The sequence below is a fragment of the Typopeltis vanoorti genome, chromosome 19 (assembly GCF_054136105.1).
Source record: "Typopeltis vanoorti isolate ZY-2024b chromosome 19, IOZ_Tvanoo_1.0, whole genome shotgun sequence".
NCBI classification, from domain to species: domain Eukaryota; kingdom Metazoa; phylum Arthropoda; class Arachnida; order Uropygi; family Thelyphonidae; genus Typopeltis; species Typopeltis vanoorti.
The window spans coordinates 52,013,811-52,035,904 of NC_143567.1; the positions used below are offsets into that span (position 1 = coordinate 52,013,811).

Sequence of the window (22,094 nt, forward strand, 5' to 3'; positions counted from 1 at the left end):
GAGTAGAGATAAGAATAGGGATAAAGCTCTGATCAGACTATATCTGGATTATTGTGCTCAGATCTGGTGAATGGGATTTGAAGAGGATTAATTTAACCTTGGGGGGGGGGGTAGCACAGAGGTAGACAGACAGATTTGAAGGGGATAAATTAACTGTGGAAAGGGTACAAAGGCGGATAATAAAGATGATTTCAGGACTGTACAATGATAGTTATGAGGATCGGCTGAGGGGAATGTGGACTGCAGAGTTTGGTGGATAGAAGAAGGAGAGGTGATATGATTGAGACTTTTAAACTGTTCAGAGGTGGTTACAGGGTTGACACTGGGGAGTTCTTTCGCTTGGTTGAACAGTGGGAAGGAGTGATGACAAGAGGCCATTCCTGGAAGTTACAAAGGAAACTGTGAGCAAAAGGGTGAGGAGTGGTTTCTTTGCATGGAGGGGTGGTTGAACCATGGAATGTATTGCCAAATGGAGTGGTGAGAGCGAGAACGGTCAATGAGTTCAAGGAGTGGTATGATAGACTTTGTGTTTCTTAGGGGGTGGGGGGACCTCCCCTCGATGAGTCTTGATAGACTTTGTGTTTCTTAGGAAGGACCTCCCATGATGAGTCTTTTGACTCCATGGAGGCCTGAATAATAATAATAATAATAATAATAATAATAATAACAAAAATGATATCAGAACTGTACAATGTAAGTTATGAGGATAGACTGAAGGCATGCAAAATACAAAGTTTGATGGACAGAAGAAAGGGATGACATGATCAAACCATTTAAACTGTTGAGAGGTAATTATAGGACTGAAACTGGGGATATTTTTTATATATTAGAACAACAAAGCACAAGGAAGAGGCCATCCCTGGAAGTTGAAAAGGTGGCTTTTTTTTTGCATGAAGGGTGGATGGGCCATGGAATTCATTGCTTGATAGTGGTGAACATGAATGAGTTTAAGGAGTTATACGATAAATTTGTGTTGTATAAGATGGGCCTTCCATGATGAGTGTTGTCTGGACAGTCTGGTAAGTTCTGATAAACACCTAGAACAAAAAATAATATTAAAGCAACTGATATTGATTGATAACCACAAGAAAGAACATACGAGGATATAAGAATATAAGAAAATAAGTTACCTTCATAATTCTGCTACTAGTATGTTCATTCATGTGGTTATATCAGTTGCTTTAATATAACTTTTGTTTTTGGTGTTTATCAGAACTTTCAAGATCTCTGCCCCCTTCCCCTTGCATATGCCATATAAATAAATAAATAAATATATATATATATATATTTAAATGAAAAACTTGGGTTTTTCGTCCCCAAGGGTGAAAAATCACCTTTCATTGAAAGAGACCAGATAAAGGTTCCTCACATCACTGATGGGAATTGAACCCAGGTCGTTCGACCAAAGGGCTTCACCTATGCTGACTGAGCTGTAGAGGCTGAACACACACTGTCTAGTTTCAAATGATTAGCTCATTCTGATTGAATTTCCATATGTCTAGCTAATATTAAGCCAAGATTGAGATCTTTCTAAACTCCCTTTAAAAGGATATTTTTTAAAAATATCAACATATTTAAATGAAAAGGTTTCAATATGATCCATAAACAGATGTTTATGGATCATATTGAAAATTTCTATTATCATTAAATATCTGTTACAGATTTCCATTCATTTAAATATGGTTTTGATTATTTAAAATGAATTCATTATTTTTGATGCCTAACTTAATTTAATAATATTTTGCTAGGTGTTTACCAGCGTCACAGCGATACTCTCCTTGGTGGACATGCAATTCGTATTCTTGGTTGGGGAACGGAGAACAATCTCCCATACTGGCTAGTAGCCAACTCTTGGAATGACGGTTGGGGTGATAAAGGTAAATGAATTTGCAAATATTAAGTTATTTACAGATCATGTGTAAATGATCTGTAAATAACTCTCTTGCAATTCTTTCATGATTATTAATAACAAGATTTAGAAGATTTAAAATTTGCTTAACTTTACTCATGGATATATATTACATTAAAACAGAGATGACAGTAATGAAGCAACAATTTTCATTATTAAGAATAATCATACTAAAAAGTAATTATTGTTATTACTTGTTATTACTAGTAATTGTTATTTTACTCTTAGAAAAAGTTTAAAGAAAAAATGAACTCAACAGAAAAGTTAACACATTTTTAATTGTTACTTATTTGAAAGCCACTGAAATACAGTACACCTAAATTAAAGATGCCAGAAATTATATTCTTGGTTTCATCCTTTATCCAAGTGTAAGCAAAGAAAGTTTGCACATGAAGCAACTTCACCACTGGAGTACTTGTATATAGATGCTAATAACTTTGCATCAATTGCCTTAGTATCCCATAATGCAAAGCACATATCCTTACAAACAAGTATAATGCTATGCATTGTGGGAAGGGCCACTACCCAGACAGATTTTGACGTTGATCGAGGTCTTTGCATTACTTCAACCTTGGTAAGACTTCTGGATCTGGTTCCGACTGATGAGACCTCAGTAAAGGTTGAAACCAGTCTGGCCCTTCCCATAATGCATAGCATTATACTTGTCCGTAAGGATATGTGCTTTGCATTATGGGATACTAAGGCAAATGATGCAAAGTCATTAACGTCTATATACAAGTAGCCCACTTGAAGTTACTTCACATGCAAACTTTGTTTGCTTACACTTGGATAAAGGATGAAACCCAGAATATAATTTCTTTGAATCTTTAATTTATAACATAAGTAAATAAAAAAACTCAACAGAAATACACATAACATGTATATTTTTTATGGTATTTTCTACCACATTTTAAAAAGATAGTACTTTTCTCAGCTAGTGATTGTTTTTATAAGGGGAATCTGATGTACACTGCATACGGAGTTGAGACCAGGGAGAGAAATAAAACTTAGCATTGCTTTTACATCTGGAAATTATTGATCACCTTATATATAATAGTTTGTTGCTAAGCTCGGCTTGCCCAGCAAATATTTCTGCTGTCCATCCAACAGACTGTGGGTTCAAATCCTAGTGTAGCATGCATGTTTGCAAATATTTAGGAAGATGACTTTGGGCTCTTTGTTTGGTCTCCAGAGCAGCATTCCCAAATTATGTATTCTTATCCCCTCCCCCCCACACACACACGCTACTAAATGTGCTGTAAGTTCACAACCTTTTGCATTGCTTTTACATCTGGAAATCATTGATCTCCTTATATGTAATAGTTTGTTGCAAAACTCAGCTTGCCCAGCAAACATCTCTGCTGTCCATCCTGTGGGTTCGAATTCTACTATGGCATGCATGTTGGAAAATATTTAGGAAGAAGATGATTTTGATCTCTTTGTATGGTCTCCAGAGCAACTTCCCAAATTATGTAACTTTAATTATCCAAACATTGATTGAATAACAGTGAAACCTTATGATAAGAATGAAACTGAATTTATTGAGCTGTTATAACACAACTTCCTCAAGCAGCGTGTGAGAGGGGGAACACGAAGTCAAAGAGTTTTAGATCTGATTATATAGTGTCAGATGGGGTTTCAGTTAAAGACATAACTATTCTTCCTCCAGTTTGTGACAGTGATTGCGTCGTACTCACTTGGAAAGTGGCTAAGTTTATGAATGTTCCATTCAGAAAAGGTTACATGCTGAACTACAAAGCAGGAAATTATGCTGGATACTCTGCCATGGTATCAACTGTTGGATGGGAGGATATCGACAGTGCATAGCAAGTTTTTAAAAAATACTTGAACGATGCAATATTGGAATGTGTCCCTAGAGTTTGAAGAATAAATATCATAGGAGTGAAATAGATGTGTCATCTTATTAAGCAAGAAATTTGTAAGAAAAAGATGATGTGGAACAATACAGTGTGTATAAGGATATCAGTTATGAAAATTATAAGGAGTAGGCCAGAGGAGTTACAACTGCTGTACAGAAAGCTAAGTCTGAATATGAAAAGAAATTGGCTCTGCAAGCTAAAGACAACCTAAAAGAATTCTATTATTACACTGCAAGTAAAAGAAAGAATGAGCATGAAAGAATAACTCCCAAATGTAAATTGTGTGTGTATGCGTGCGTGCGTGTGTGAGAGTGAGTGACATATGCAGAAGAGATTGTTCGACTAATGAGTGCCAATTTTAATAAATGGGCAGTGATGAGCTAAAAATTGAGCTCACTGCTACCTCTTCAATGGATGAAGAAATGCAATTGCATGAGGAGGAGGTACTAAAACTGTTGCACAAACTGAACAAGACAATAAGGACTGATAAGATATAAGCACAGATGCTAAAAGAGTAATCACCTGAACTGGCTATTCTTTTGACCAGGCTATATAATTTGAGTCTCAGAACAGGGAAGAGTCCACAGGAGTGGAAAGAATACATGATAATCCCATTGTACAAGGGTGGTGCAAAGACTGATGTATCCATCTATTGACCAATCAGCATCTCTGGAGTGGTGGTGAATATTTTGGAAAAGTTGGTTCGATGTTGCATACAGAAATGGGTTGAGAGAGAATCGATATTTTGCAATGAACAGCATGGGTGTATACCAGACATGGACAACCTTTCCTAGTTCGGGAGCCAAATTATCATTCTGTCTCCGAGTCAAGGGCTGGACCAAATTATTAAATAAAATAAATTAATATTAAATGAATTAAAACAAGTTGCTACTTCATATTTCATTTATTTATAATATAATGCTTTGGTATAAAGCTCTACATAAATTTTATAATATAATGAATGACATAACAATTTAATGTGAAGATTGGCCTTGGACTTCAACTACTTGACTATCAATATTGATGTTAATATTACTTAAGGATAATCGCATAGAATTTAAGAGGTTTTTGTCCGTTATTCTTGTCCGAATTTTTGATTTATTGTATTTCATCCTCGAGTAAAACTGTTCACACATATATGTGCTGCTGAAAAAAACAAATGATTTTTCTTGAAAAGGTGCGTAAATTTGTATATTTTTCTTCTACCAAATAAAATTTATAAAAATTCGTCAAAGCACTGTTGTTAAATTGTGATTTTAGCATTAAATCCGCCTGAAGCTCAATAAGTTCCATCTGTAAGTTTTCTGGCACATTATTTACATTAGCATCCATCGGACGAGCAAATATAGCGAATGTGGATTCTTTGTTTTTGAAATCGGCAAACCTTGTATCAAATTGCTGTATTAGTGCCTTCAGGTCATCTCCATAACAATTATAAGGGATATTTTTATGAGTTGCTACAGTAGGAAAATGATAACAATTTTTAGCTCTTATCTGACTTTCCAACAATCTTAGTTTATTACAAAAAGCTTTGACATGTCCATGCAGTTCATGAACCAATTATCTTTGTTTTTGCAATTTAAGATTCAGCTCGTTTAGGTATCCGGTGGCATCTACAAGGAATGTTAATCACACACCCACTCATCATCTTTTACTTGGTTAATTGTGTTTCCTTTTATGTCCATAAAATCTGCAATGTCTTGTCTCAGATCATAAAATCATTTTAACATTTTACCTTTACTCAACCACCTCACTTCACAATAATAAGACACATCTTCATAATCCGAAAATAGGTCTGCCAAATACTCCTTAAATTGGCGGTAATCAAGTGCACGTGACTTAATAAAGTTAATACTGGCTACTACAACTTCCATAACATTTGTGAATTTAAGCGATTTTGCACACAGATTTTGTTGGTGGATAATGCAGTGAAAATTTGTTAAACTTTCAAGATAGATCTGTAGTACTATTGCTTTTTCATGAACTATTCCAATAAATCCCTTCTGTGCACCAACCATTGCAGGGGCTCCATCAGTGCATATGTCAGATAGTGAACTCCATTTAAGCTCAAATCTGTCAAAGACTGTGTTGACTGTTTCAAATATATCTTCACCCGTAGTTGTTCCTTTTAATGGCTGAAGCACCAATAATTCTTCTGTGATGTTGAAATCTGCATTAGCTCCTTTAATAAATATTTGACATGTCCATGCAGTTGTGCTGTATCGGAGGCATCGGGCTGTCATCCAAAACAATTGAAAATGCTTCGAATCTAGCAATCTTCTCTTTTAAACTTTTTTTGATATCATCAGCCATAATTTCTATCCATCGGGCAACAGTACGTCTAGACAAACGAATATTCTCAAAGTCTTTTTCCTTTTCAGGACATATTATACTTACAAAATTTAGCAGACATTCTTTGATAAATTCTCCTTCACCAAATGACTTAGAATGCTTAGCGATTTTTTCGCTTACCACAAAGCTGGCTTTGACAATGCTGTGGTGCTGCGTTCTTTGCTTGAACATTTGCTGCTGGGTATCCAAGTTCTTCTTCAACTTCTGTTTCGTCTTTTTGTAGTTGTCCATCAATTTTTGGGTGATCCACATGTCTCGAAGTAAAGTGTCTCTTCAAGTTATATTCTTTATTGACGGATACGGATTCATTGCACAGCAAGCATACAGGCAAACCTTTATTCAGAATAAAATAATAATCCTCCATCCAGTTGTCTTGAAATTGACGATTCTCTGCATCTACTTTTCTTTTTTTGCAATAACCCCTGATATTGTCCGAAATTTATAAGCGATATTCAGAACTGTCAAACAAAACTGTCTTCTACACTGCAGGCACTGAATAGAACACAACATCAACGCAGGCACCGAACAGAACATAACATCAATGCAGGCACTGAACAAAGCACAACACCAACGCAAGTACCAAACTGACACGTTGTAACACGTTCATACACGCCGCTAGTCAAAGTGAGAAAGAGACCTTGGTTGGAGAAAACATAGTGTGTTTTGCGCAAGTCATATGACGTCAGCTTAATGTGAGTAGAACACACCGTGTTTTCTCCCACCATGAATCAGACAAACTTCGCTGAAATAGATTAGGGCCGGATCAAAAGTAGAGGGCTAGATCCAGCCCACGGGCCGGGGGTTGCCCATATGTGGTGTATACTAAGGGAAGGTCATGTTTTAGCAACTTTCTCACATTCTATAATAATATTACCATAAAGTTAGGCAAGGGGAATGGATACACCATAATACTTTTGAATTTTGCCAAAGCCTTTGACAGAATACAGTGTTCTAGACTCTTGTATAAATTGGTATTGGATTATAAACTATTAGTATGGATAAGCGATTGCTGACTGATAGATATCAGAAAGTAGTATATGGGGGGGATGTGAGTCAACAAGATTTAAGGTAGCATGAGGTGTACCGCAAGGATCAGTCCTCGATCCGTTGTTATTCAATTATACCTTGACACTGGGAAGGAGACGTACAGCTATTTGCTGATGATGCAAAGATAGGCTAGGTAATCAGGAATGTGGCTGATATGCAGAACTTGCAGAATGATTCGAATAGGCTGGAATTGGGGGGCATATGCAAATGGCTATCAGTTCAGTGTTGGTAGCCATTACTAAAAGCTATCAACCTGGTGCATGCAACATTGAGCTCACTGCTACCTCTTCAATGGATGAAGAAATGCAAGTGTATGAGGAGGAGGTACTAGAACTGTTGCACAAACTGAACAAGTCATAAAGTCATGCTCTTTGGTGTAATTATGCTAGAGGAAACTGATCAGGCTAGAGATTTTGGAGTTTTAGTAGATAAGAGGTTGAAGTTCAAGGGTCACAAAGATTGCAAAGACAATTCAGATGATAATTGTAATGCTGAAACAAAATTTAACATGTAAGGATAAGGAAGATATTTTTGCCTGTTTACAAAGCCTTGATACAACCTTATTTGGAATCTTGTGCACAGGTCTTGTCTCTTGGTTTCCATGATGCTGATACAGCGAAGAAAGTGCAAAGGAGAGTGATAAACATGATAAAGATGGTAGCGATGAAAATAAAAAAAATTGGGATTGTGGAATACAGATTGGGAATGTGTGGACTGCAGATAGCAACAGAAGAAAGAGGGGTGATATGATTGAGGCTTATAAACTTCTGAAAGGATTATACAGGATATAAGATAGATGGAATTTTTCATTTTACTAGTTTTTAATAGAGACATGCACATTAGACATACTATATTTTTTTGAATAACAGCTTCACACATATAAGAGAAAACTAAGTATAATTTATTACTCTTACATATTTTGCTCAATATGTCATGAGCTTGTAATTAAAATGATATGATATGATTTTTATCCGCTTATGTCATGAGCTTTTTTCAGGGAGAAGACAGAAAAACTGGTTACAACATTTAAATTTAGAATACGTGAACAAGTCATACATGCATATAATATCATGTGTCTCAGTCGCAGCTGTCCAGTAGAAGGAAACACTTAGAGTTCAGAGAAGTGGGAATAGATGTATAATTAAATTAATTTAAAAATAATAAATTAATAAAAATATAAAAAATTATAAACAATTAACAGCAATCACTTCCCAAAACTTATAAATAGGCATACATTTTTTGAATCGTGTGAAGCCCTATGCCACCATCCTGATCTTAATCAGACAGACTGTATGCCTATTTTTAAGTTTTGGGAAATAATTGCTCTTAATTGTTTATAATTTTTTATATTTTTATTTATTTATTATTTTGAAATTGATTAATTAATTATACATCTATTCCCACTTCTCTGAATTCTAATAGTATTTCCTCCTACTGTGGGAAATACTATTAGAATTCAATACACCAAGACGTGATATTATATGCATGCTGTATATTACTTGTTCTTGTATTCGAATTTAAATGTTGTAACTAGTTTTTCTGTCTTCTCCCTGAAAGAAGCTCATGACATATTCATGAAATATATAGGAGTGATAAATTATATTTAGTTTTCTCTTACATATGTAAAGCTGCTATTCAAACACATATAGAATAATTTTTCATTTTATGGAGGGTGGGTGGGCAGAAGACGAGAGGGCATTAGGAAGGACCTCCCACGATGAGTCTTTTGACTCCATTCAGGCCTGAATAATAATAAAATATAATAATAATATTCCAGGGTGGGATGAACAATTACAGAACTAAACATAAGACCTTCTAGGTACATCTTCCAAAGTTATACAATCTGTCTAAGATCCACAGATCTGGTGTTCCATTTAGAAATATAGCTGACTGCATCAGTTCTCCTACTTATAAGTTATCAAAATATTTGTCTGCTATACTTCCACAGCAAAATCTTAATCTTCACCTTATATTAGAACACTTGTACTTTAAAAACAAAGTGTCATCTTTGTCTGAGCCCTTCTGACAGTCAGTTTAGACACTGTATTATTGTTTACCAACATTCCTTTCTCAGATGCCATCAAATTACTTCAGCAAGAATTTTCATCTGATATTTTCAAAGTTTTTGACGTTGTTATTCACTCTGTGTTCAAAACAAGCTATGTCAACAGACTGAAGAGACAGCAATGGGAAGCTCTCTTTCTCCAACTATTCCTAACTATTTTATGGAGCACTTTGAAGGATATCACCTTGAAAATATTTTACTAAGATCCACACAATGGTACAAGTCAAGGGAAAAGTCAGCCACTGGAACAAATCTGAAAATAAACCCCAACTCAACATCACCAGAGTTAAAGATCGGTACTATCAACATAAGAAGCCTGAATGGCAAAGAAATGGAGCTAGCTGAAGAATTAGATAAGTACCAGATCGACATAATAGGGGTGACTGAAACAAAAAAGACAAAAACTGGTGAGATCTTTCTGAGCAATAAATACAAAATGTTATATTCAGGCAATGACAATCAAGAAGGAGTAGCCATAGTATTCAACACAAAATACGAGGCTAATCTTCTTGAATGGCAGTCAGTCTCAAGTAGAGTAATGTGGGCAAATATGAGAATGGGAAACTGGACCATGAGACTTATTTGTGCCTATGGTCCCACAGAAGGTTCTACTAAGGTAGAAGTGGAGGAATTTTTTGACGCTTTAGAAAAAGCAACTGACACAATGAAAAAGGAAAAGTTGGTCCTTGTTGGGGATCTAAATAGCAGAGTAGGAAATAACGCATCAAGATAGGGGTGGGACAAAGGGAACACTGCAATTCATGTATACTAATGCCAGGAGTATTAGGAACAAGAAGGAAGAATTTTTGGCCTTGATTGGCTCTTCCTGGCCACAGGTTATTGGCATTAGTGAAACATGGCTGACGGAAGATGATATAGTTAGTGGGATAGAATGTGTAGGTTATAGTATGTTTAGGAGGGACAGAGAGAATAAAATTGGGGTAGGGGTGTTATTGATGATAGCTGATGAACTGCAGCCAAGGAGAATCGAAGTATTGCAGGATAGTGAAAGGAGCTCATTTGAGGCTATTTGGTGTGAGATTGATACTGGCAGAATAAAATATACAGTTGGGTGCTGCTATAGACCAGGTGATGGAATAGATGGTGGAGATGGTATGCATAAACAAATTGATGAAATGAGTGGAAGGAGGGTAATTATTATGGGGGATTTCAACTATGGTAACATTGATTGGAAGGAGGAGAGGACACATGTAAGGAAGGAAATGGATTTTATTCAATTATTAAGGGATAACTATCTGAAACAGCATGTAATTGAAAATACTAGGGGTGTGAGAGTGCTTGACCTGGTAATAGTATCTGAGAATTTGACTGTAATGAATATGACCATGTTGCCGCCTATTGGTGAGAGTGATCATAAGGTCTTGACCTGGGAGGTGGCTAAAGGTGTGAAATTTGTGATTAAGACAGGGTATATGTGGAATTACCGTGCTGGCAAGTATGACAAGCTTAGGAGATTGCTTGGATCAGTGCCATGGCATGTACAACTGCAAGGGCTGGACGTCGATATAGCATGGGAAATGATCAAAGAGCATTTACAGGAGGTTATGGCTGATTGTATACCTAAGGTCCGAATAGTGAAACAAGGAGGGGTTAAATGGATGAATAACACCATTAAGCTTGAGCTGCAAAAAAAGAAACAACTATGGAGGGAATTTAAAGAAAGGGGTGACCTGCAGGCACACGAACGGTATAAAGTACAGGCCAGAAGGGTAACGAGTGTGGTAAAAACAGCAAAAGCCGATTATGAGAGGAAACTAGCTATGCAAGCAAAAGAGAATCCCAAACAGTTCTTTCAATATGCTACAAGCAAGAAAAAAACTGTACATGGCAAAATGATTTTAAGGAATGACGATGGTAAAAAGTTCAATGAACCAGTCGATATAGTGGAGTTACTGAGCGCGCACTTTGCAAAAGTATATCATCCAGGTGGTGACGTTGAAAAAATGAAGGAACCATTAGTTTATATGGGAATTGTGACGAATGAAGTGGAGGTGAATAGTCTATTACAGAACCTTAATGTGAATACATCTGTGGGATTGGATGGTATACCGGCACGGGTCTTGCATGAAGCGGCTAATGAATTATCAGTGCCCTTGACCATGTCGTTTAATCTGAGTCTCAGGTCTGGCTTAGTCCCGAAGGCGTGGAAAGAGGGGAAAATAGTTTCACTGCATAAAGGAGGATCCAAGACTATGGTTGCAAATTACCGACCGATCAGCATATCAGGAGTCGTTGTCAAGGTCTTGGAGAAAGTAGTCAAGGGAAAAATACAGGAATGGATTGATGAAAATGAGATACTGTACAGAGGACAGCATGGCTTTGTGAAGGGTAGATCATGCCTCAGTAACTTGCTCAAGTTTTATAACAAGGTGACGGCTGAACTGGATAAGGGAAATGGGTTTACAGTGATACTGCTGGACCTGGCAAAGGCGTTTGACAGGATACCACATGGAATTCTAATCCGTAAACTACAACATATGGGAATGGATATAGGGTTGGTGAGATGGATAGCTGGGTGGTTGATGGAGAGATATCAAAGAGTAGTTTATTCAGGAGTAGAGTCCAAAAAACGGCCTGTGACTAGTGGTGTGCCACAGGGTTCTGTTCTTGGACCACTGCTGTTTAATCTGTTCATTAACGATATAGGGAAGGGTCTAAGTGGGACAGTTCATTTGTTCGCTGATGATGCAAAGTTGGGTAGGGCGATAGTGAATGCAGAAGATGTCAAAGTCTTGCAAGATGACTTAGATAGATTGGAGTTCTGGACTAAGGAGAATGGATGTCAATTTAATGTGACAAAATGTAAGGTTATGCATTTCGGAGTGAAAAGATTAGCAGCAGTATACCACATTGGTGGAACTGTACTCCAAGAGATTGATGAGGCCAGGGACTTGGGAGTGTTGGTGGATAGGGAGATGAAGTTTAGGCGGCACATTGCGAAAGTAGCTAAATCAGCTCATCAACTCACTTGGTTGTTGAAAAATACCTTGACGAGCAGAGAAAAACAAGTTATTGTACCTCTGTACCGAGCCCTGATAAGACCTCATCTCGACTACTGTGCCCAGATTTGGTCACCTCGGTTCCTTCTTGATGGGGAGGAGGTTGAGAGGATCCAGAGGCGAGTGACTAAGATGATAGCAAGTCTATGGAATGAACCATATGAGAACAGGTTGAAGATTTGTGGGTTGCAGAAACTAGTTGATAGGCGGAAAAGGGGAGACATGATTGAGACATTCAAATTGCTAAAAGGATTCTATAGGATTAATTCAGATGATATTTTTGAGATCAGGACTGGTGGTGGGAGAACTAGGGGACACCCATGGAAGCTGGGCAAGAGCGTGGTTAGCAGGGGTGTTAGAGCTGGGTTCTTTACTTTTAGAGTGGTAAATGAGTGGAATAAGCTGCCAGAGTCTGTTGTGGGTGCTATGACAGTGAGCGAGTTCAAGGCAAGGTATGATAGATACTGTGAGAATGTTGAACAGCTGCGTGAACATGATGTTTAGGGCCTCCCTCGATGAGTCTAAGGACTCCTGGAGTAGCCCGTGGTAATAATAATAATAATAATAATAATTGTGAGACATACAAAAATATTTTGGGAAAATTTGGAGAAAAGAGCAAAGCTAATAATAATGGCAAATATCTATTGGATTTCTGCTCAGGACATGGACTGGCTATTACTAACACCATGTTCCAACATAAAAATGTGCACAAATTCACATGGAGAGAAGAGGCTAGGAATAAGAAAAGTCTCATTGACTATGTTATTGTTGATAGTGATATTTTCTCCCCGGTGCAGGACACCAGAGTGTACAGAGGATTTGAAATTGGAAGTGATCACTATTTAGTCTTCAGCAGGATAAAATGGAATTTCGTACTGAAAAGAATAACATGTAAGATCGTTTTAAAGCGAATAAAAGTTGAGCAGCTCTCAGATGTGCACTGTAGACTAAAATACACAAAGATTATTGAAGACAAAATGAAAGCGTTTGAGAACAGGAATCAAACCTTGGAGATTCAGTGGCAAACTCTAAAGAAAACATTGATTGATTCTGCCAGAGAGGCATGTGGTGAGGTTGTGTGCAAGGATAAAAAAATCAGAACTCCCTGGTGGACACAGAAAGTTAAAGAGGCAGTGAAGGAAAAGAAGAAAGCATCTCAAAAGTTCCTGGCAAATAAGTCAGCTTTTACTCTTACAGAATACAGAGATAAATGTAAGAAAGCTAAACAGTGTGTAAAACTAGCTAAACAAAAGTCATGGGAGGACTTTGGCAAGAATATAGAAAATAAATATCAAGAAGGTGGCAAAATATTTTGGAGGTTGTTGAAGAAGCTTAGGAATGGAGGAAAGAGTGCTGTAAAAGGAGTTAGAGATGATAAAGGTGACATGAAAACAGGAGAAAAAGATATCCTTGAAGTATGTAGTAATTACTTTGAAAAACTGCTAAATGAAACAAGCAGTGATGACAGCACAGTGATAAAAAACACTGACCAGGCATGCAGTCAGGAATACATATCCATACTTGAAGTAGAAAAAGCCATCAAAGGCTTGAAATGTGGAAAGGCAGCAGCAGGAGTAGATGATATTCGACCAGAAATGCTGAAGTATGGTAGTATAAAAGTCTTACAGTGGCTGCACGGCATAGTTCAGAAAGCCTGGACAGAGGGACGAATTCCCGATGATTGGAGTAGAGCTCTCATAGTACCCATATATAAAAAGGGAAATAAAACTGAATGTGAGAATTACAGAGGTATTTCCCTACTGAGTGTTCCTGGCAAGATCTATGCAAGTATACTTGAGAAACGGTTGAGAAGAATTGTGGAAGAAAAGCTTGGTGAAGAACAAGCTGGATTCAGGCCAAATAGAGGCTGTCAGGATCAGATCTTCACTTTACGACAAATAGTCGAGAAAGCATGGGAATATAACAAAGATCTGTATTTAAGTTTTGTCGATTTGGAAAAGGCATATGACAAGGTGCCAAGAGAGAAGCTATTCAATACGCTGCAGTTATATGGTGTCAATGGGGCATTATATCAAGCAATAATTAGTCTTTATTTGAGTTGTAAGTCAGCAGTTAGAATTGAAGGAAGTACAGGAAGATGGTTTAATGTTAAATCTGGTGTGAGACAAGGATGTACATTATCCCCTCTGTTATTCATTATCTATATGGATCACATTATGAAAGAAAGTAGTATTAAACCTGATATCAAAATTGGAGATATTAAAGTCAGCTCTTTGCTTTATGCGGATAATTTTATACTTCTAAATAAATCCGGTACAAGTCTGCAAGATTCTCTGACTAAATTGAATAGCTGTTGTAATAGATATGGTATGAAGGTCAGCAATAAAAAGACAAAGACAATGAAAATAGGTAGAATTGTTGAAAATGTCAACTGTGTTGTGAATGGAGAACCTGTGGAACGAGTAAAACATTTCAGCTACTTAGGCACGATTTTTACTGACGATGCTAAATTAAATATAGAAATAGACAACAGAATCAGCAAAGCTGGTATGGTGGGAAGTCAATTGAATAAATTCATATGGAATAAGAGAGAAATTAGTCGGAACACTAAATTAGCTGTATACAAGACAGTGTTCAAACCAGTTTTAACTTATGGATCTGAGAGCTGGGTCAGAAATAAAACACTTGACCAAAGACTAGAGACCGCAGATATGAGAGTTCTGAGAAAGATTAGCGGCATGAACAGATGGCAACAATGGCAATATCATATTAAAAATGAGGATATTAGGAAAGAACTTGACATTGTCAGCATCCAGGAATGCGTTAGCAGAGCTAATCTCAGGTGGTATGGTCACTTAAATAGAATGGGAGAGGAAAGATTAGCAAAACAAGTGTTCTCTGCCAGGTTGGCAGGGAAACGACCCAGAGGAAGACCAAGATATAGTTGGATTGATACGGTACAAAGTGCCTTAGACGATAGAAATATAAGATCTGATAATGTTGGAGTCTTGACAAGTAACAGACTGATTTGGAGGAAAATTGTAGATAGGAAGTTAGTAATGATGTAATTTTTTCATATAGTACTATCATATCCTGTACATCCCTTGAGGGTACATGGCAGGAATTTGATGATGATGATTGTTATTATTATTATTATTCAGGCCTCCGTTCTTCTGATTTATAACATTTTATATCCAAAATAAATGCAGTTCATCCTACAATTCAGTTCACTTTAGAAAAGAAGAAATTAACCAAACAGTCTTCTTGGATCTGCTAATTCTTCATCAACCTGTGAAAAAAAATAATAAAGTGACTTGTGAGAGTCTGCAAGCAGACTCTCACAGGTCACTATATTTATGTGAAATCATATCATCCTCATAGTAAAGAAATTGGGACTATCAAGATCTTAATGCAATATCATGCTCATTTTTTGTGTTCTTCAGGTGAATTTCTACAGAAAGAATTGCAATACATTAGGTCAACTTTCTTGCAAAATAGTTTCAGTGAAATTTTCAACAATAAAGCATTCAGTAGCTATAGACTCCTTGTTTCTTCTGCTCAAGAGGAAATCACTCACATTCCTCTAACTTATGTGGAAGAAACTTCTGAATGGATTGCATAAATTTTAAATCCCTCAACATTTCTATGGCCCCTTAAAAGCCCTGTCAGAAAGATCTCTACTTTTCTCTTTTCTCTCAAGGATAAGCTTCCTCCACTTGGTTTTTTTGGAGGCTTACCAAATTCCTTGCTCCTGTGGCTTATCTTCTTATGGACAGTCTGGAAGATCTGCTTTTATCCATTATGAAAAACATAAGTCTTATATTGCATAGCATGAGCCTGAACAATCAGGGCTTGCTGAGCATGCCATCTCTACCAAATACACAGTTCTCAGGAATAAGACTAAAGTATTTCATAAGAGCAGGTTTCTTATGGAATTGTTTATAAAGAAACTTGTGAAACACTACTCCATTCTCCAAACTTAAATAGACCTGATGGTCTACGATAATCTCTTTTATGGGAGATAGTACTTTTATCAATCTGCTAATCTTTCTGCTTCTTCTTCATCATCGGTTTTTCTGAACCTCTAAGCAGGATGTACCAACTTCTTCGATTCCTTTCTGTCTTGAGTTTTTCATTCCATTTCTGAATTCCCATCACAGCTAAGTCTTTTTGGATACTAATCTTTCTTAATGTGTTTAATTAATTATATATATTTTTTTTACTTAGGAAAACATTGATCATTTTTGTTATCTTATTGTAGGCTACTACAGTGGCACTTTTTTTAGAATCTGTTTTTTTTTTTTTTTTGTTCTTTTTTTGCATAATTTGCTGGAAGATGCCTGTGAAAGATAGACAAAAATTTTACAATTAAATATTAAGATTTTCCATGTGAGTTTCTATCTTTTATCATTAGTAGTAAGCCAACTCACTGTAGTCCAGTTTTAAAATTGATATGTTATCTGAACACTGAGCATCAAGTTCATACTACAAACTAGTCATCTTTTGCAAACAGTGACCTAATAAAGGAGCTCACAGAAAGTAGCTTTCCATCAAGTGATATGATTTTAAGGATCCAAAAATTGATATATTTTTGCAATTATTTTAAGAGTTCTCAAATTTGAGAGTTGTATGTCAGTAAACCTTTCCACTCACCATTTGATTTGTGATTTTTTTTCCCACTTCTTTTCTGGCTATCTACACTAAAGAATTCAACTCTTTCATAAATGTGTAATGTTGTTTGTTTGTTTTGTGGATATTCAAGTAGATACATAAAGGGTAAATCTGATTATGCTTTAATTTTTCAGGCTACTTCAAGATTCTCCGTGGCAGTGATGAATGTGGTATCGAAAGTGAAATTACTGCTGGTCTACCAAAGATCTAATTCTTTACATCTCTTAGTGGTTAGTAGAACAGAAAATACCATTTCACTTTTACTTTAAATCAAATTCATATATTAATATTATTATTGTATGCTGTCTCCCTCTTCAATTCATTCCCAATTCTAGCAGACTTGTCCAGCTATATAATGTTTTTCTATTCAGTAACAATTTTATATCATTATTGACACTGGGAAGATGAGTTTCACTGTTATCTTTATAAATTAATCATGCCTTTACAGATTAATTACTTGCAGCGACTTCTGGCTGCTCAAAACGTCTGATTGTTTTTCATTATATTTCTGCATATTCCAGCAATTATTTCTTTCTTACTGTAAAACAAATATTATTATTATTATTATTATGGGTATCTCCATGGAGTCAGTAGACTCATTGTGGGAGACCCAAACTATCAAAACAATACCTATATCTCTTCTTGAATTCATTTACAGATGAAGAACTCACAACTGAGTCAAGCAATGCATTCCACTCATTCACCACCCTCCAGGTGAAAAACCTCGTTCTCACACCCTTGTTAACCACACTTTACCTTAATTTCCAGGGATGACCTCTTGTTCTTCTATCACTATCACACAGCTGAAACATTTCCCCTGCATCAATCTTAGAAAAACCTTTTAGTAATTTAAATGTTTCTATCATATCCCCTCTTCTCTGCCTATCAACCAACCTCTGCAATACACAAGCTCTCAATCTATCAATGTAGGGAGCATTTTTTACATCACTCACCAACTTAGTCACTCTCCTCTGAACCCTCTCCACAACCTCCTCATCTCCAAGGAATCGAAATGACCAGACCTGAGCAGAGATCCAAATGTGGAAGTATCAATGCTTTATAAAGGGGAATAATAACTCTTTATCTCTGGATGTTAGTGTGTTCCTCAATAACCAAGAAATCTTATGTACAATCTTGGACACCTTAGCAATGTGTCCCCTGAACTTCATCTTCCTATCCACTAAGTCTAAGTCCCTAAGTCCTAAGTCTCCCTAAGTCCCTAGCCTCATTAATCTCTTGGAGTACCATTCCATCAAATGCAGTACACAGCTGATAAGCTTTTAATCCCAAAATGCATAACTTTACACTTTTCCACATTGAACTGACATCCATTACCTTTTGCCCATTTTGCCAGCTTATTTAAATCATCCTGCAAACTCTCAACATCAGCTTGATTTTTTATTGTGCTCGCTACCCAACTTTGCATCATCAGCAAACAACTGAATATCTCCCTTTAAACCATTTCCTACATCATTTATGTACAAATTAAACAACAAAGGCCCAAGCACAGAGCCCTGAGGCAGGTGATCAGTGGTCACCTGCCTCATCCTGGACTCTGCTCTTCCATACACCACCTTCTGGTATCTCTCCCTGAGCCATTCTCCTATCCATATCACCAGTTTAGTATTCATCCCCATCTGCTCCAATTTGCGCAACAGTATTCCATGGAGTATCCTGTCAAAAGCCTCAGCAAAATCTAGAAGTACCACTGTGTAGCTATTTCTTTTGTCCAACTCAGATGTCATTCTATTATAAAAAGTTAATAAATTGCTAAGGCAGGATCGACCTTTAACAAAACCATGTTGGCCCCTATAGAGTATCATATCCTGATCCACCCATTCTTGAATTTTGTCTTTAACCAACTTTTCCAATATTTTTACCACCACTCTCCCGAGATGGTGATTGGTCTGTAATTAACTACCGCAGTTTTATTATTATTATTATTATTATCATGGGCAACTCCAAGGAGTCCTTAGACTCATCGAGGGAGGCCCTAAACATCATGTCATGAACAACTATTCAACATCCACACAATATCTATCATACTTTGATTTGAACTCATTCACAGTCATGGCACCCACAACAGACTCTGGCCATTTAGAGCTACCTTTATGCAAAGGAACTACTTTGTCTTCCTTCCACTACCTAGGGACCATACCAGAGTTCAGAGTTCAAACTTAAGTAAAATAACCAAGTAAGAGGTGTTGACAATTCCATTGCACATTCAAGCAACAACCAAGCTGATATTCCATCTAAACCTACAGCAGCGTTTGCATTTAAATTTTGCAATATACTAAGTACCTCTGATTTCTTATTCTAGTAACATCATGCTAGTAATATCATATTCTAGTAACAGTATCCTAAGATATCCAAAACAGAACTATCTACAGTTATTTCAACTAGGGCTAGAATAAAAGAAGAATAGAAAAGCCGGCCTGATTGGCCAAGTGGTTAGCGTATCCGCTCTCCAGCCAAAAGCCTGTGGGTTCGAATCCTGCCGTGGGTATGGATGTTTGTGATTGTCTGCAAAATTGCTAGTAGTGGCAGATGGCGTTGTTGCAGTTCGTTGTAGTTGGTGAATTGAGTGGTGGAGACAGAGAGTTGTTGTAGAGTAGGTGCCCTGCCTCGATGAGTCTTTGGACTCCCTGGAGGTGTCACGTAATAATAATAATATTACTATATTAATATTCACAACTTCCACTCCATGGAAATTGTTAACTAATACTGAACAGTCCTGATAGCATTTTTTAAGCCTCTATATCCTTTCCAAATCCTGGTTACTAGATCTAAAGACAATCATTCAGGTGTGGTTTGATCACCTGACTATACAATGGAATCTGCTGGTAAAAGTCCTTCTTAGTATTGCAGCAATCCTCTAGGTAATCCTCACGACCTTTGTAATGTCTTCTAAACTTCAAATTTTTAATGACTGTCACTCCAAGGTCCCTTGACTCAACCACTTCCTCTTGTATAGCTCCACTGAGCATGCACTGCCACATCAGTGGAAGTCTTCATAGATTACTTAGTCAATACTGAGCTATAGAGACTTTCAATTTAATCCCATTTCGTTAGAACGACTTAGGTTCAAATCCCATCTAGGATGCAAAGAGCCTTTTTTAGGGCTTTTCGATAGAAGTTGAGTTATTCTTACTGGAAACTCAGGTTTTGCATCCTGCAAAACAGGCAAAACTTGCCAGAATAATACATGCAATTTACAGATATGATACACTGGTCTCGTAGCCTTAACTGCTTCAGCCATAAATCCAAATCAAACAAGCAAATATATTTCTTTGTACTTTCCTCTTCAACAAATCCTATTGGCAGATCTCAAATTTCAAGACCTTACATTTATTAGCCATCTGTTCAGCTTGTTCAATTCTCCTTGAAGGACTACCACATTAGCACTATTAAAAATGACCTTCCAAGTGTCACATCATCTGCATATAACTGAATATCTCCCTGAAACCCAGTGATAACATCATTGACATTGAGGCTAAAAAAATAAAGGTTCCAGTACTGATCTCTATGAAACCCCCACTTGTGTCCTTTTCCTTGACATTTCTCCCCTGTACACAACTCTGATATTTACCAGATACCCAATTTCCAATGCAATTCACTAACCTGATATCTAATCTCGTGTTGCAACTTACATATCAACTAATCATGTGCCATCCTATCAAATACTTTTGCAAAACCCAAAAAAAACTGCAGTATATGCCTATCCTTCATCAACTGCTCTTATCACATTATTATAAAAGGCAAGCAAATACCGAAAGAAGCACAGTCCTTAACAAACCCATGCTGACTTCACATATAATATCACTCTCATCTGCCCAATTATGTATATGATCTCTCATTAATTTCTCCAAAATTTTAACAACCACAGAAGAAATATAAACTACTCTATAGTTTGGTACCTCCATTCCACCACCACCCTTATGCGGTCATGGTGGATGGCTTCCTTTTATCAAATTTCCCTATTGGTGGGAGGGTGGGTGAGAGCACAGAACCTCGAGTACCTCAGGATTCTGTGCTCTCACCCACACTCTTCCTCCTTTACATCAATAACCTCTTTTTTCTGCTTTCAAATCCTATTTAGAGATTTACCAATGACAGTACTCTTCATCATTTGATAAACCCTGCAGTTCTCTAATGTTAGATGCCTCAAGATATTTCATAATTAGTGGTTTCACCACTGACCTCCTCAACATCCTGAAGACAGTAAATTTCAATGCCAAAAAAAAAAAAAAAAACAACTCAAACCTGCTTTATTACCTGCAAGAAATATTTGGTCACTTTATCATGTTTGATAAATATCCCAGTTTCCTTTCACGATCAACTTTCTCTTCTTGGGTTGACTGTCACATACAATTTATTCTGGCATAAACACATTACTTAGATGGCTTCCTTGGCCTCTAAAAAAGCATGATGTTCTTTTCCATCCTAAACATTACTTCTCTTCCTCTCAACTCCTAACATTCTATAATTCTCAGATGTATCCAACTTTGAAGTACTGTTCCCACATTTGGGGTGGAGCACCCAAGACCTACGAATTCATGATGATATTCAGAAGAAGGCAATCTTCTTAACAGAAAACTCTTCCCTCACAGACTCCCTTCAGTCATTGACGGTCTGTTCTATAGGTACTTTCATTGGCATTGCTCTGCTATCTATCATTCTTTCAATTTCTTCTAACCACAGAAGAACTAGAGCAGCCACTGGCCAACACTCATATGCTCATATCCAGCTTCGAACACACTGAACTAATTTCTCATCAGCTTCCTTCATTCCATCCACCTCTATCCTTTAGAACAATCTCCTCCATAAGATACATTTTTCTACTTAACCAACATGGCAGCACAGTATTATAGGTCTTCTGACTTTTCATGTGTGGAATCAATATAAAAAAAAGTAGATGTTATACTCCTAAATAAATTCAGTGGAAGTCTACAGGAATATAAGTGTCCTCTTCATTCTTTCTTTTGCCAACTTTGCCATTCATATTATCTATAATCAGATCATGCTTTGGTATTTGTTTTATATGTTTGTGTATTGTGTCATAAAAGGTACTTTTTTTTTGCAAGATCCTCGTCATTTGTCAGCATATAAATCTATATGATGGTGAATTTAACATATATTGAGTATAATGTAAAATGTAATACAATGATTATATTGTGAAAGTATCATTG

General features: G+C 36.8%; 1 protein-coding gene across 1 annotated transcript in view; it reads left to right on the forward strand.

The window, feature by feature from the left end:
• LOC150096084 (cathepsin B-like) overlaps positions 1–22,094 on the forward strand; it is a 61,217-nt gene that overhangs the window by 38,822 nt on the left and 301 nt on the right. Inside the window, exons 7-8 of the mRNA XM_090409592.1 lie at positions 1,749–1,877; positions 17,040–17,135. Of these exons, the coding sequence (XP_090265718.1) occupies positions 1,749–1,877; positions 17,040–17,116 (206 nt within the window). The 3' untranslated portion in view covers positions 17,117–17,135. The remainder of the gene's footprint in view (positions 1–1,748; positions 1,878–17,039; positions 17,136–22,094) is intronic.